At 38.5% G+C, this 15,000-nt stretch overlaps 1 protein-coding gene across 1 annotated transcript in view; it reads right to left on the bottom strand.

Annotated features, from left to right (window-relative positions):
* The window catches only part of ZFHX4 (zinc finger homeobox 4), a gene marked incomplete at its 5' end in the record, with an annotated part of 23,369 nt that overhangs the window by 3,585 nt on the left and 4,784 nt on the right, over window positions 1-15,000 (bottom strand). The window contains 4 exons of the mRNA XM_008946399.1: window positions 3,850-9,240; window positions 10,043-10,160; window positions 12,971-13,171; window positions 13,344-13,477. Of these exons, the coding sequence (XP_008944647.1) occupies window positions 3,850-9,240; window positions 10,043-10,160; window positions 12,971-13,171; window positions 13,344-13,477 (5,844 nt within the window). The remainder of the gene's footprint in view (window positions 1-3,849; window positions 9,241-10,042; window positions 10,161-12,970; window positions 13,172-13,343; window positions 13,478-15,000) is intronic.

The raw sequence follows: 15,000 nt of genomic DNA, 5'->3' as shown, positions 1-15,000 counted from the left end.
CTTGAAGAAATTAATGCTCCATTTCCATACATGAGAGATGGAAATTCACTAATCATGAAGAAACATTCTAATCCTGATATTTCTTCTAAGTCACTGCCAAAGAGGAGAGATTTCTCTTTCACTTGGAGGAATCAAGAGAGCTAAAAATATAAAAATGAAACTGCTACAAATGGATCAAATGGAGAGAACATAATTTAGTGCTCTAATAATAAGGAAATCAAATTCCTCTCTTGGTAAGATCTCAAAACTCACTGGGTACATGTTGCCCAGTGATGTGTGCATTCTTGGAAAAAGTTGCTGTGATTCTTCAAGGTAGCCCAGGCTTAAGTGATGAGCAAAGGATCTATGGTAGTGATAATGACATGAAAATGCTCATAGAACCAGTGTTAATAGCTAGAAGCAAGGTGAAGCACTAGTTTTCTGCAAGATGTCACAGGCAAAACCACAAAGCTAAAAAGAAAAGAGAATGTGAATTTTAAGAACAGCTGAGAACAAGTCACCTAGAAAATAAGGGGCTTGAAGCACAAAGATGAGACAGAGCTAAAATTCTGTGTTAACAAGAATTCCACCAAGTAACTCCACATTAGGAGTTATGCTGGGCAAACATAGCAGTATTTTTGAGACCTTGCTCAGCACTTGATTCCCACAAGGTGGTATAATTTCATTATATAGAGAAACTTATACCACAGATGAGAGGATTCTTCAACATATCTTAGAACCACACATTAATTGTGATATTAAAACACATTTGTTTTAGAACAAAAGAAGGGAATTCAAAGTCAGCGGATCCTTTCATTCAGAAAGGAAACTATCTCATTTTGACAAATCTAAGAACCTTTGAAAATAAAACTCCAGTTTGAGCACTACATAAAGAAGATAAAATGAATTGCTGATCATCATAATTTGTGATTTAACATTATTTTCAAGTCTGCTATTTCAAACTTGTTGTAAAAGGAAATACTATTTTGAAAAAGAATAGTATTTTGCAAAATTTATCTGGGTTTTGTACCTTTTTGGAAACCCATAAACAATATTGTATGCAAGAATATGAAAGTTAAATCCCTTATAAATTTGTATTAACCAATGAAACTAATCAGGCTAATTTTTCTGTCTAACATGAAGAAAGAGAAACACAAAAAAAAGAATTTTAAATGTTATGTTTACTATTATAGTTCCACTAGTTCCCCGTCTCAGCAAACTGTAAACATTCTTTAACTGTGAAGATCTTACTAATATTGACATTGTCCTTTAAACAAACATGTAGGACAGAATGGATGGGCTTTGCCACAGGAAATACAGTTACCAACCCTGAAGCGACAGTGCAAACAGGTATATATTTGAATGTAAGGGATCCCAGAGAAACAACTTCTGAGACGCATTTTCAGGATTTGGTCCACAAGAGAAGAAATAACACACTTGCAGTGGAATTCACAAGAAGTAGACTTGAGTTATAGGACAGTGAGTCATCATGGAGTTAGCTTCAAAAAGTCCTTCATGCAAAGAATGATGCAGAACGATTGTCCTGCCGTCTGGGAATACGTGCACTGCCAGAAGAACTGTAGCCAAAATCTTGCTTGGAAGCCTGCTTCCAAAAAGATACTTCTTAAGGAATTTTTAGCATCAAATATGAATGTGAGCTATCATCCAAAGCAAGGTAGAGAAGACAATAGAAATTAATTAAGTAGGTGAAGAAAGTAGTAGTGTTGAGCATGTATCAGAGAATATCTGAGTGTATTGCTGCTTTTCTATGATCAATGATTAAAATAATCTACATTTTTTTCCAGCCATTATGACTGCTCCATTATGTATTATTAGGGAATAGAGATTTATGCATGCAAATATTTGCCAGGCAACAAAAGTGAGATGTAGGGGATATTTAGCATACGGCAGAAGAAAAAGTTAACAACAGGATTCTACTACCGAGTTTACACAGTGTGCTTTGCCCACGATGGGCTAATTAGCCTTAAGAGATGAAAGATGAAAGGGGGTAAAAATCCATCTCAGTTGGAAGTGTGCAGTGTATGCTATGGTACTACTGTTTTAAATTTGTCTTAAAGAAGACATATTTAGTGGAAAACTGAGAACTGAATTAATATGGGCCAGTTGGCCTGTGATAATACCTTTTGCATTTTTTAACAGGCCAATTTACAGACTGTGAGGCTATACTGACACCAGCAAGTTACACAGTACCAGACAGCATTTCCCCAAAACGTAAACTAAATTGTCTGTAAAGTTAAATAGTAAGAATGGTCATTGGCACTGTTTTGGTCTGGGTCAACTAACATTTTCCTAAACAACTCCTGAGCACAGCTGAAAGACTATCAGTCCTTGACCATTCCCAAGGCTCACTTTGAATAAGGACTTCCTGGTTTTGAGAGTAGAAGAACATAGGGCTATCTTCCCAAGCATATTTCATTTAGCAGTATAGACAAAGCTTGAGGTTTCTGGAGTCCATTTTACCTGAAGGTCAACCTAACAAAAGCTATTTAGCAAAGTCACATGGAGAAACCATATCTATAATTTTGATGAACAACAACCAACCATTTTTGGACCTGGACACTGTGTGCCATTAAGAAGGAAATATAGCAACTTTGTATTTCCTTTATATGCACTCTCTGTGCCAATAACTGTTCGACAAAAGCCAAAGGGCACTCAGCCAGAGACTCCATTGTGGAAAGAAAGTCATTCTGTTCCAATGAAGAGAAAAAACAAGATGCTTTGACCACCACTTAGGGAAACAATAACATGATCATCATCAATCAAAGCAGAGAGGGGTAGCAGAGAACACATTGTTACAGCCTTCGTATGTCTAACGATACTGGTGATTAAGCCCCTGCTTTACTTGCCAAAGCGAGTTGCTTTCTAAATCAAAGTTTAGAGATCAACAGCAAGTGGAATTACTGGATAAAATGAGGTGGTGGGTCTTAAACAGCTTCCTAACTCTGCTGTGTACATATCTGAAAGGAATGTGCAAAGTTAGATTATGAATGGGAGAGCTTCAGTCTGCAAGATTGCACTCAAAATGAACTCTGACTGCCTAAATACAAAACTGGAGCCTAATACAAGAAAAAAAAAAAAGGTTAATTCTCTGAAGACTAAACAAATGATTCTGCAGAAAACTTGATTCTTCAATGTTAGTGAAACTTACTGCAAAAGGAAGTACTTCCCAATGGGAGCAAACCCCAGAGTCAAAAGAGTCAGTAGAGTTACGTGTTCAGTTAAAAGTGCAGCACCAAATAAAGCTGTACATATCTGCAGTGACTTTAAAAACTAGGGGTGGGAGATGTTCAGCAGCTCCTGGAATTCGGATCACAATGAAACTACCATTACAAATCACCTCCAACAAAAACCTTGTCTTAGCAGGCAGTTATTCAGAAATGCAATAGAGGATCTTGGGCAACACTGTATTTTAAATATTCTGAATTAAACAACAGGTTGGACTGTTCTAAGGGTTGGACCAAATGCCTGATAAGCCGTTACTGTGAGAATTACTGTTTTGTGCTCCATCAGGTATTACTTTAAATATTTTTATACAAAAAAAATATGTACAAAATTCTAACCCGTATTTTACCTCAAGGAGTATTGTTCAAAACAAACAAACAAAAAGCATAGCAATACTACTGTTCCATTGCTTTTGCTACAGAAGCATAATGTAGACTAAAACTTTCTCTGTCATACATTAACAATTGAGAATTGTACTGAGTACACTGCAAAGCAGTATTTTTAGCTACTCACACCAGTCTCACAAACACTATATGAATGCATAAATGCTGTGTTTTAGAAGGGAAAGACAACTATACAAGATGATCAGATTAATAAAATGAGAAAATCACCCCTTCATAGACTTACTGTTTGAACCTTGTGGAAATCCAGGTAAGGAGGATGGACCATTCATTCCAGGCAGAAGAACAGGAGGAAGGCCAGGGAGTCCAGGATAAGCTGCTGGCAAACTGATACCATGAAGAGAACTGCTGTCCATCATGCCCGGCTGCTGTACTGTTAATCCTAGCACATCAGTAGCCTTCTTTATGCGATCCAATTCTTGCTGTGCCATCAGCTGTCTAACAGTTGTAGGAGCTAAATAATCTTTCTCCCGATCTAGCTGACTTCCCACAGTTTCTCTTACTTTTGTAATATGTTGTTTTGAAAAGATATGATCTCTTATGGACAAACGAGCAGAATATTTCACACCACACAGAGAACATTCTGGCTTTGTCCCATCAGGTCCAGTCTGATTTATCATGAATGGCTTCCCTATGTTAATTTTGAATTTCTTTTCTTTAGCCCGGGCATTCTGAAACCAGACCTGGACCACACGTTTGGGCAGGCCAATCTCATTCCCTAGCATTTCACATTCCTGCATTGTTGGAGTTCGGTAGTCACTAAAGCAAGCCTTGAGAACTTTAAGCTGAAGGTTACTCATTTGTGTTCGGAAACGTTTGTGGCCTGGCCGATCACTGTTTTTGGATTTAAAGGGATTGCTAGCTCCAAATGGGTTAGGTGAACTTGGATCAGCTATACTTGAAGTTTCACTGCGGTCAGCATTATCATCAGGGTCATCAGTAATATAGTAACTTTGGTCATGATCACCATCTTTCTCACTGAAATGTATGGAGGGGCTTGTTAGGGAAAAGAGAAATTTGTCATCGGTATTCTCATTTGTAGGTGTAGTTGCAGCTTTTGATAGTGTGTCATTCACAAGTGGTTTTGGTTCTTTGGGAGGTGATGCAGGTTTTGCATCCCCCGAACTGCCAGTCGTGCTTTCCATTTCATTGTTCCCCTCATCCCCTGTTGTGGCATCACTAATTGCTGTATTAATTGACGATGTCTCATCAAAATCAGTCTTGTTTTGATCATATCCAGAGTCAGCTGGAGGAGCATTCAAATTTTCTATATCCTCGCTAGACTCTGCTTTAAAAGAAGGACTTAAAAGGTTCTTCGGTGACATTTCTGCAGTTTTGCTAACAGGGGTTGACACAGTGGAGGCTAATTCATTTTCACTGGATAATTCAGTTTTTGCTAATGACAGTGATGGGTAATCAAAAAACATGTACTTTTGTGGACTTTCTCCTCCATCTTCAGTGGATATCAAAGGACTTGGAGGCAAACTATAACCAGCTTGTTTCCCTTCATTCCAATGTCGAGAGCGAATGTGACTTTCTAGAGCTGATTTTGCTTTAAATAGAGCTCGACAAAAAGGGCACCTTTTATGGGACTGGGCTGGACCGACTGCACGGAATTGTCCCTTCCGTTCTCGGGCTCTTGTATTCTGAAACCAGACTTGTACCACTCTCTTTTTCAGTCCCACCTCACGTGCAATGTGATCTAGCATCTTTCTGGTGGGATTAGAATCTAGAAGGTACTTCTCATAGAGTATTTCCAACTGCTCTGGAGTAATTGTAGTTCTTAAACGCTTATCTCGATGTTGATCCTCTCCACTGTTTCCTCCTTCTTTCTCACTACAGTTATTGTCTTCTTTATCATCTAGTTTTCTTTTCAGGGAACCAGAAACTGTAGCAGGGTGTGCTGTATGTGATGAGCCAGTTTGTGGTGGCATCTGAGTAAGAGAACTATTAAGTAACTGTCCAGTCATCAAAGGATTATTTGGGTCAAATATCATATAGGGCATATCCATTGGTCTTTCTAAAAACTGTGAGTGAAGAAATTGGTTTTGGGCTGCTAGGAAATGCATGTGCTGGTGCTCTTGCCAAAGTTCTAGAGTTGGAAAGGCAACTGTACACTGATCACATTGGTACTGTAATAACTGAGGAGGTAGACTGTTCTGTAAAGAAGTCATTGAAATTGGTAAAGGACTGGAAGGAACAGGTGTGGTTTGTGATGCAGAAGGAGGTCTCCCTGCTATCTGTGGCTGTTTCTGTTGCTGTGGTTGAGAAGCTGGGGGCTGAAGGTCTGAAGAGTTTACTGGAGTAGACTGTACTGGTTTGGCACTTTGGGAAGTTGTATCGGTTTGCTTAGAGATTGTTTCATTTTGTTTTGGTTTTTCTACAGGCTCTGGTTTAGGAGAAGCTTTCTCAGGTTCTGGTTTGGGTGATGGAATCAAAGGAGTACTAGAACCAGAGCCAGAGCTTGCTGCTGTGATTGCTAAGTTTTTTGATGAATCGTTTTGGCTAGAAACTGTGCAGTTCTTGTACACCGTTTGATCAGAGGCATCCATAGAATCTTCAGTTTGGCTTTCATCTTGAGCATCATCATCTTCATCTTTATAACACTGTTTTTTCTGGTGTGTAATCAAATCAAAGATCCTGGGAAAAACCACACTGCACTTTTTGCACTGATACTGCATGTTACTAGTTCGTATATAACGCTCATTCGTCAGTTCCCTTTTCTCATTGTCTTTAGTTTCAGCTTGATTTTCGTAACTTTTGCGGGCTTTTTGTCGTGCGTTTTGGAACCATACAACAATAACTCGAGTGGGTAAGTTAAGTACAGTTGAAAGTTGTTCAATTTCATCATCCTTTGGATAAGCATTTGTGTCAAAGAAGTCTTGGAGGACACGAAGCTGGTAGTCAGTAAACCGAGTCCTAGATGACCTCTTGCTGAAAGATGCATCAGACTTGTAAGGTTCTACAGCTGAAGGTTGAGGATCTATTCTGATATCTTCTAACACTGTTATAGGAGGGTTGCTGAAGTTATATGGTGAATCTTTATTTCTCTGTCGTTCTTTAAACAGTGTATTACGAAACCAGTGCTTGATAACTTTCTGTGAAAGACCAGATTTCTCAGCCATTTCTTGGATCTGCTCTTCACTTGGAGAATTGTTAATATCAAAATAAGCCCGCAAGATTTTTAACTGGTCATCTGTGATTCTTGTTCGTGGACGCTTGAACTGAGAGTGCCGCAGGAAACTGGGATCTAGTCCCAGCTGCTGTTGACAAAGCTGGGTGAGATCTGCAGATAAAGTGTCCATTGGTGGCAACTGGAGGGCAAGCTGAGGAGGCAATGCAGGATGCTGCACTGGCTGCATCATAATTGGAGGAAAAAGTGGGAGATCAAGTGAAACAGGAAGCTGGACTTGAGGTGGGGCTGATGGTGGTGGTGGTGGAGGAGGAGGTGGTGGTGGAGGAGGAGGTGGCGGTGGGGGTGTGGGTGGTGGAGCTTGCAAAGGAGTGGGAGCTGGGTTTTGAATTTTTCCAGCCCCAGCTGATGAAGGCTGAGAAGGAGTTGGAGGAGGAGGTGGAGGTGGTGGAGGAGGTGGTGGTGGAGGTGGCGGTGTTTCTGGAGAAGATGGAGAAATTGGATAAAGCTTGTCATATGCCTCCCGGTACTGTCGGGCAAACTTTTCTAATGCCCCATATGGAAAAAAATGTCCATGCACATGTTCTTGATGACTCTTCAGAATAAGAATATTGGAAAAGAGCTTACTGCACGTTCCACATTCCAGTTTGTCTGTGTTTTCACCTTCACCAGTCTTGGTTTTTTTCTGCACCTTTTGTCTGTTCTCATTATATTGAATAACTAACTCAAACCCAAAGTTCTCCAACAAAGCCTTGGCTGCATTCCCCCTTGCACCAGAAGCTATTCTTGGTGGTGGGATGGCTGAGTCTGAGGATTTTGGCTTCTTCGTGTCTTTGTTTTCTTTTAGTCCTTCATTCTCATTAGTAAATTCTTGCTTTGGCTTCTCTTGTTTCTCAGAAATTTCTTCTGACTCCTTATATGATGGCATATCCTTTATCAGCTGACAGTCTGTACTTATTAAGGTATTTTGCTCTGCTTTCATCAGCTTGCTACTTTGCTGCTGCTGTTTTTGGGACTGAAGTTGGGGTTGGGTGGACTGATACTGTTGTGCTTGTTGCTGTAGTATCTGTAGCTGCGTTTGGCCAACATGGTGCTGAGTTTGTATCTGCTGCTTCAAATCTTCTAACAGTGATCCTGTCATACCAGCCATTCCAGGCATACCAAATGTGGCAGAACCAGGCAAACCCAGATCTGGGCTTAAGCTAAATTCTGTCCCAGGTATATAGAATGGGAAAAGGAACTGAGGTTGTTGAAATTGCAGCAGTGTTTCTGGTGTCATTGGAAAGTGAGGCAAAAAAGCTGGGTTTAGAAACTGGGGTTGAAAGAACGCAGCTTGCTGTTGCAGTTCATGCTGCAGTTGCATTTGGAGTTGTGCTGGTGACTGAGGTGGATGATGTGCAGGCTGAGCAGAAATTAATTCAGAAGCTTGCTTTTTATTTAGTTCTTTGGCATCTAAGTGTGTTTCTTTGCTGTTAACTGCTGGTAAGCTCACAGATTCTAGCATTCCTTGGCTGGGGCTATTAACATTCCCTGCTACATTATTTCCACTACTTATATTACCACTTGGTTCTAATTTTGCAGCTCTTGCCTTTGTCTGATGAAGCACAGATCTCATATGGATTTCCAGTGTAGAACTTTGGCTATAGGCAACATTACAAATGCTGCATTTGTAGGGCTTGTTGTCAGTGCTGCTGTTGGTTTCTTGAGGGACAGGACTTGATGCTTCCTGCAAAACCTTTTTGAGTTTATGTAGGTGGGACACAGAGTTATAGTGGACCAGGAGAATGTTCTTTTGAGTGAAAGACTCTTTACACACTGTACACTTATATGGGCGAGATGGATCTAGAAATTTTTCCATAGTAAAATTTGGCCCTTTTCTAAAAGGTAAGGTCCGCTTTGGTTCCGAGCCCATATCATCTGGAATAGAGCTACTGTCACTTCCTACAGGACTTGCTTTACCTTCCTGGTCCATCTCATAATCTCTTTCTATTTCCTGTTCTAGTGCATGATCATCTTGTGCCACATTTTCACTTTCTGCCCAGAGTTCACCATTGACAGGTAAAGATGCACACAGCTGCTGAAGTTCAGCTTCATTGAGTTCAGGGTGGCCCGCTTCCAAGTGTTTTTTTAAAGCCTGGAATGTACGAAAGCTACGCTGGCAAAGGCTACACATGGTAGCTGCCCGAATAGCATGATACTGGGAATGTATCTGAAGCTTCTGCATAGTCTTAAAAGCCAAGCTACAGTGGTTACAACGGTACTTGTAGACGTGGCGGTCGGAAACGGAGAGCTGTTGCTTCTTCTGCTGCTCGTTTAGCTGATCCGTCATCGAGTCAGTGGGCTTTGTGTCTTTACTGCTGCTCTTATTCCAGTCTGGTGTTTCAGTAGATTCCTTAAGTGGCTTCTGTTCCTCAGTCTTAATTTCCATTCCAGTTTTTGATTCTTCGATCCCAGGGGTAATTTTATCATCCGCAGAACTTTCACCTAGTTAAAGAAAGTGAAATGTTTTACACAAGTAGAAGAGCATAGCACATAGTACTAATTCTTTCTCTTTTTTTAATCAGAAAACAAGAGAGGCACCAGGTATGCTATGTGTTGGCCTAGCAAAATACAGCAGCTCCTCCTTATGCCAGAGAATAGAGCAGACAGAAAGTTAAAAAATAGTAAAATCCAAACACAATGATCAGACTGGCAGTGGCCACTGGCCAGGAACGGATAGGCCTTCTCTTTGTTGTAAGGTAGTTTATTGGTACAATAGGAGCATCTAACAAGAGAAGGAAATAAAGAGCAGGAAAGGGGAAGGTAAAGTAAAAATAGGGGCAACAGGTAGGACAGGTGATCAGATAGGAGGAGGAGGAGAGGGAGAAGCATGCTGTGAAAGGTAGCAAAGCAGAATGCAGTAAGTGTCCACGATAAGAAACCTACTACTGGAAATGTGGGCAGAATCACTTACCTAGAATTACCCATTGATGCTGGTGAAAGTGCCACTGTCTTTTAGGAATGGGTCTTATTAGCTGGTTAAACAAAGAGGATCTTGTCTTTAAAGTGGCTAGGCAATACTGTTTAATTTTACCTCTACCAAAAGCAAACATTTTGGTATACACGTGAATCCTAGTTGCTCTGAATGGGTGCAGTCAGTCAAACTCAGTTCCCTCATAATTTTTCTTTTTATCTCTGTGGCTATACACAAGCCAAAAAGGATTCACTTTACTAAGAAAGAAACAAGTGGTTTGTTTCTGAATTGCCCATCCCTAGCTTTTAGACGCCTGGGCTTTCCCTTGCATACCTGGATATTTCCCAGATCCCTCAGCTATAACATTTGCAGATGTGTCACGGTCAGATTTCTCTGAAGCAGCTGCTGGCAATAGCATACTGTTGGGCATCATGACATCTGGTACAGGAACCTTTGAAAATGAAGAACACAGTATTATTACATGAAATGTCACACTATTTAATACTATACAACAGTATGAAATTATAAATGAAAAGGTCCACCATATCTGGATCAAAACTGCCAGTAGTAAACCAAGATCTTGATTCAGTCCTTGATAACGGTTTCTGTCGGACAATAAGTCCAGAGTATTGGGTGTCTCTTGGTGGCAAATCAACTCAAAATAATTCACAATAAGGTGATGCTGTAGAACTACATACACTCAATAGTTCATTGATCTTAAAGGTTTTGCTGGCTATGTCAGGCTGGCTGGACTTTTTAGGGGAATTCTCCTCAGACATCCTCCAAAGACAGAAATCATGTTGAGATATGGTCATTAATCAGCTCTTGACTGAGGGCATTCCCATTTTGCTTCACCTGTATTGTATTTTAAACAAGTGCTGGACATTCCATGATCTTTGAAAGAAAATTATAAGCTTATTTCCATACAGAATTAGGAACTTTTTTCCATTTAAAATAAGGTTTTTCTCTTTCTTGTCGTCAATTGTTTATGTGTCTCCTTCAGACTGCTTTACCTGTTGTTTTATGCTTTCAAATTATATACATAAATTTTTGAAGGATGCACTCTTATAGATGCCTGACAGTACTCATTTGAGTCAACATAAAAATTTGCTCAATACTTCATGTTTTCCATTTGCTTAGTTCTTTAAAACATACTCATATCTGAAATAAAGGTCAGTCTAGGGGTTCATACTAAGACTTATCAGGACTGGATTCAAACTCCTGCACTGCCAGATTCTTTCTAAATTACTTTGGGTAAATTAGTTCAGACTGTGCTGCAGCTCCTCATCTCAGACATAAGGATAGGAGTTCCTTGCTTTATACAGAGGCAATAAGAATATCCATAGAAGAGATTTTTGAGTGGTAAATTACTATAACAATGGAAGCTATATACCTTACTAGGCATGAGCAGAAACATCTTTTATTCTTCTTTAACAGTTTAATAAATAATTTTATTTTATTAGGATACATAAGAATTATATATATAAAAGTATGTATGTGTAGCAATTGCCTATCAGAAAAAAAAATTCTAGATATATTTTTAAATGCCTGGGCTTAGCATATTTGTAATTTAAACATGGCATTAATAGCATCCTCTCAGAGGATGAGTGACTTTGAATCTATTTTGGAGGGAAGGACTTTTTTAAAAAATTATGTAGATAACTTTAAATGTGCCAGAGAAGAAACATTTGCTATAAATCGTATTTATTTTGTCACCAGAAAGTTCAGATATGGATAGAGCATATTACTGTTAGCAACTAGGATGATGATTATGTTTTGCAGTTTCTTTCTCTGTCCAACAAACTTTTTATCAGAAACAGTGAGACAACTCTTCAACACCAGGAGAGGAGAGGAGAGGAGAGGAGAGGAGAGGAGAGATTTCAAAGCTGTCCCATTATCAGCATAGAGGGAATCATGGGGAATTTGAGAAGTAAGCTAATAGTGCATCATATGGGAGTGAGGTGGGGGGTGCAGTGGAGTGGGTGTCCACGTTTTTCTAGTTACGTAAAATAGTCCGTGAGAATTAAATTTCTACATAATTTTCCTTGTGGTGGGCCAAAATTACATGGTCTGGTAAAGCTACAGTTAGTATAAAACCAAGGAAAATAAAAGAAGAATACCCAATTATCATCATTATTTGCTCAGCAGCACTTGGCACAAGGAATCCTAGACTTTCAGTCTAGTCAGCTCTTAAAATTCTTTCTTGTTTTTTTTTTTGTTTTTTTTTTTTGCCACTTTATTTGGGAATGAGGTGGTAGGCCTACAATCACAACCATATAAATGAAGGAGTCATCTATGAATAGAGAAATAAACCACTGAATTGGTGGATCCCTGAGATTTCCAAGTGCATCTCTTTCTAAAAAGTCAAGACAAACAGAATCAGGGTGTCTTAGGAGGTCTGTTTTCTAACTGAATCTATGTTGTAATAATAAATACGTTCTGGACCTGATTGTGTCTTTCCTGACATTTTTTTGAATGGTGCCGAGTTATTTTTCACATAAATTTATTAATTTGACATGGTTTGTACAATTTTGCAGTGAAAAATGGAGTTTTCCTGGTGAGGCTGGATGGGAGTCATCCTCCAAAGAGTTTGCTGGTTATAGCACTCATCTCAATCATGGAGGAACCAGTTCAAGTCCCTGCTAGATCCAGGGTAGGTACCTGAAATCAAGTATTCCACATCCTGAAGAACTGACTTAACTGGATTGCTACCTATTCTTGGACTTGTCTTTCTGTTTCATACTCACATTTTATTAAAAAAAAAAGACCACAAAGGGTCTTTTATGCAGAAGCAGAAAGTAAGAAACAGGATATTATGTACAATAAAATAATTGTGTTCTCCAATTAGCTTCACTATTGATATTTTACAGTGAATTCTATGTAATATAATGCAAGTACAGCCCATCTATACACAGGAATGTTGCATTTGAAAACTATATTCTGTGAGGAACTGTTATTTTACCAATAGAAGTCACAATATCTCTGAGACCTGGATATTATTAGATCAAATTTACAGGTGTGCACTTAGAGACACGGAGGCTTGTTTTTTCCAAGGTTAAATTCCATGAGGAACTGCAGGTTTTCAGCATCTTCAGCCATTTTCCTAAGGGACGCCAGTCACTGGATGATCTAGCAACAGAATGCAAAAGTCCTGACCCACTCCCCTCCTCGGGATACCTGAATACTATGTCATAACAAATACATTGCCCAGAGGCCCCAGTACCTTTCTGTAGCATGTCCGTCAGTATTTGGAACACTTACTGTCATGAGCAGTTTCTCCACACAGTCAGGAGACACACTGTGCAAATGGGTCAAATGAAGCTGAAGATGCATTTTGTTGCTGAGGACATCCTGGCAGAGGGGGCAGCAGATAACAGGCTGCATTGAATGCTGTGACAGGACATGCATCTGGATACGATTTGGGTCCCTACTATTGTAGTTACAATATGGACATTGATAGAACTGAAATAAAAACCAAAAAAAACAAAACCACAAATTAAGATGCAGACTATTAGTCAGTGTGCTTTTTATAACTTGCTGATATTGCTATTTTAACAGCATACAAACTCTGTTTCATTCTCAGGTTATTTGAAAGAGGTCTAGAATGCAATTAAATTGTTGCATTGTGTTTTACCTGCTCATGACAAAATTTATTGTCCTCTGGAGGCTTCGATTTTTTAGCTGCACCATCCTCTTCTTTCGTCAGAAGAAGCTGTTGTGTCCCTGTCACAGTGTTGACTTTTGATTCCTTCTCTGGTGTGACTATTCCTGTTCCAAAAACATAATTTTTAATAACACATTTTAAACATTGAAATATCCTGGTTTACAAAAGTCTGAATCCAAATGTCTGTATGGTCTTTGAGAGTCTTCTTTGTTTTAGTCCCTAGGGTCTGAGAAAAAAATTAGTTGAATAAAACAACTCTGTTAAGCACTAAAGTCAAAATACACTTTTATCTTTGATGGAGACTCTATAAATACATTTAAAAATTGACTCTTCTCTACTGTTTAGATAACCTTAACTTACCTTTAAAGATTAATCAATAATGTTCTTTCTTTAGCAGCTCAGTATGAATTTGTGTATTACATTAAAATAAATCAGCTTTTGCTTAATATTCCTGTTTTCCAAAATAATTAATTTGCTGCTGTGCAATTACCCTCTCTCTTTTCAAAACTGTCTAAGCAATATGATTATTGTGCTGTTTTGATAACTCCTGTCTGATTACAATTCTGAAGCTAAATGTAGTGAAATTTTAAAAGAAATACTGTAGAGAACAGGATTTCAGAGCTAATTTAATATTAATTATATGCAAAAATCATTCATTTGGGATTTTCTTAGATGTTTACACAATAAATTTTTATAGTTTGGCATTTGTGATCAAAACCAGAATATAATTGTTTTCTATAGGTAATTCTGCTATGAAGTATTAAATACTGTATTTAATATTATGCCTGAACTGGCTGTGTAATGCAGCCTAGTCTCACACATCAAAGAAAAGAGCGCAATTCTAATTTCCTAGTCCATCAGAAAATTCTTTCCAATGTCAATTTGCCAGATAATCTCTTCTGCTAGGCTGGATATTACAAGAGCATTCGGTAGGCATGTCACATACATCTCACGACAAACACAAAACCTCATTTACCAACCATTCCAATCTCATCATAGTGCAGCATCATCTGACCTTTTTTTCTGCTGTTTATTATGAGTATTTCTAATTTTAACTTTCAATTTTCACCATCTTCCAGTCAATTTGCAACTAAATTATTTCCAGGGTGAGGACACTATCACTGGACACTGGGTGCAAATACATCTTGAAATGCAATGAAGCTAAACCATTGATTGCTATCAGACCCAACATAAATATATAGTCCTGGGGTAATCTGATTGTATGCTGAGCATGAAGATTTATCTTGATTTTTTGCAATCCACGTAAGGTTCATACAAATGAACAAATTGCACCTCATTGCACAAAAACCTGGGTTTAATTTAAAAATAAAGTAATGAGTGTTTTGGCAACAAGGTAAACATGAACAAAGAAAACACTGTAGTGTTCTGTAGACAAAACTAGGAACATTATCTTATTATTATTATCATATAGACTTTGTGCAGCATTTGATATTACATGAGGAACATTAAATACAAGTAAAATAACAGTTTTCAAGGTAAATACCACATCTCATGGTACAATAATAAACAATTGGCAACGGAATTATACAGTGACTTTTTCTGAAGATTTGGGTTTTTCTTTAAAAAAAAATAAATATATTTTATTACTTATACATTACTGGTGATT

Source organism: Merops nubicus, unplaced genomic scaffold (assembly GCF_000691845.1).
Source record: "Merops nubicus isolate BGI_N331 unplaced genomic scaffold, ASM69184v1 scaffold6798, whole genome shotgun sequence".
NCBI lineage: Eukaryota > Metazoa > Chordata > Aves > Coraciiformes > Meropidae > Merops > Merops nubicus.
Note: the sequence above shows the minus strand (reverse complement) of the source record. Positions and strands in the feature narration are given on the sequence as shown.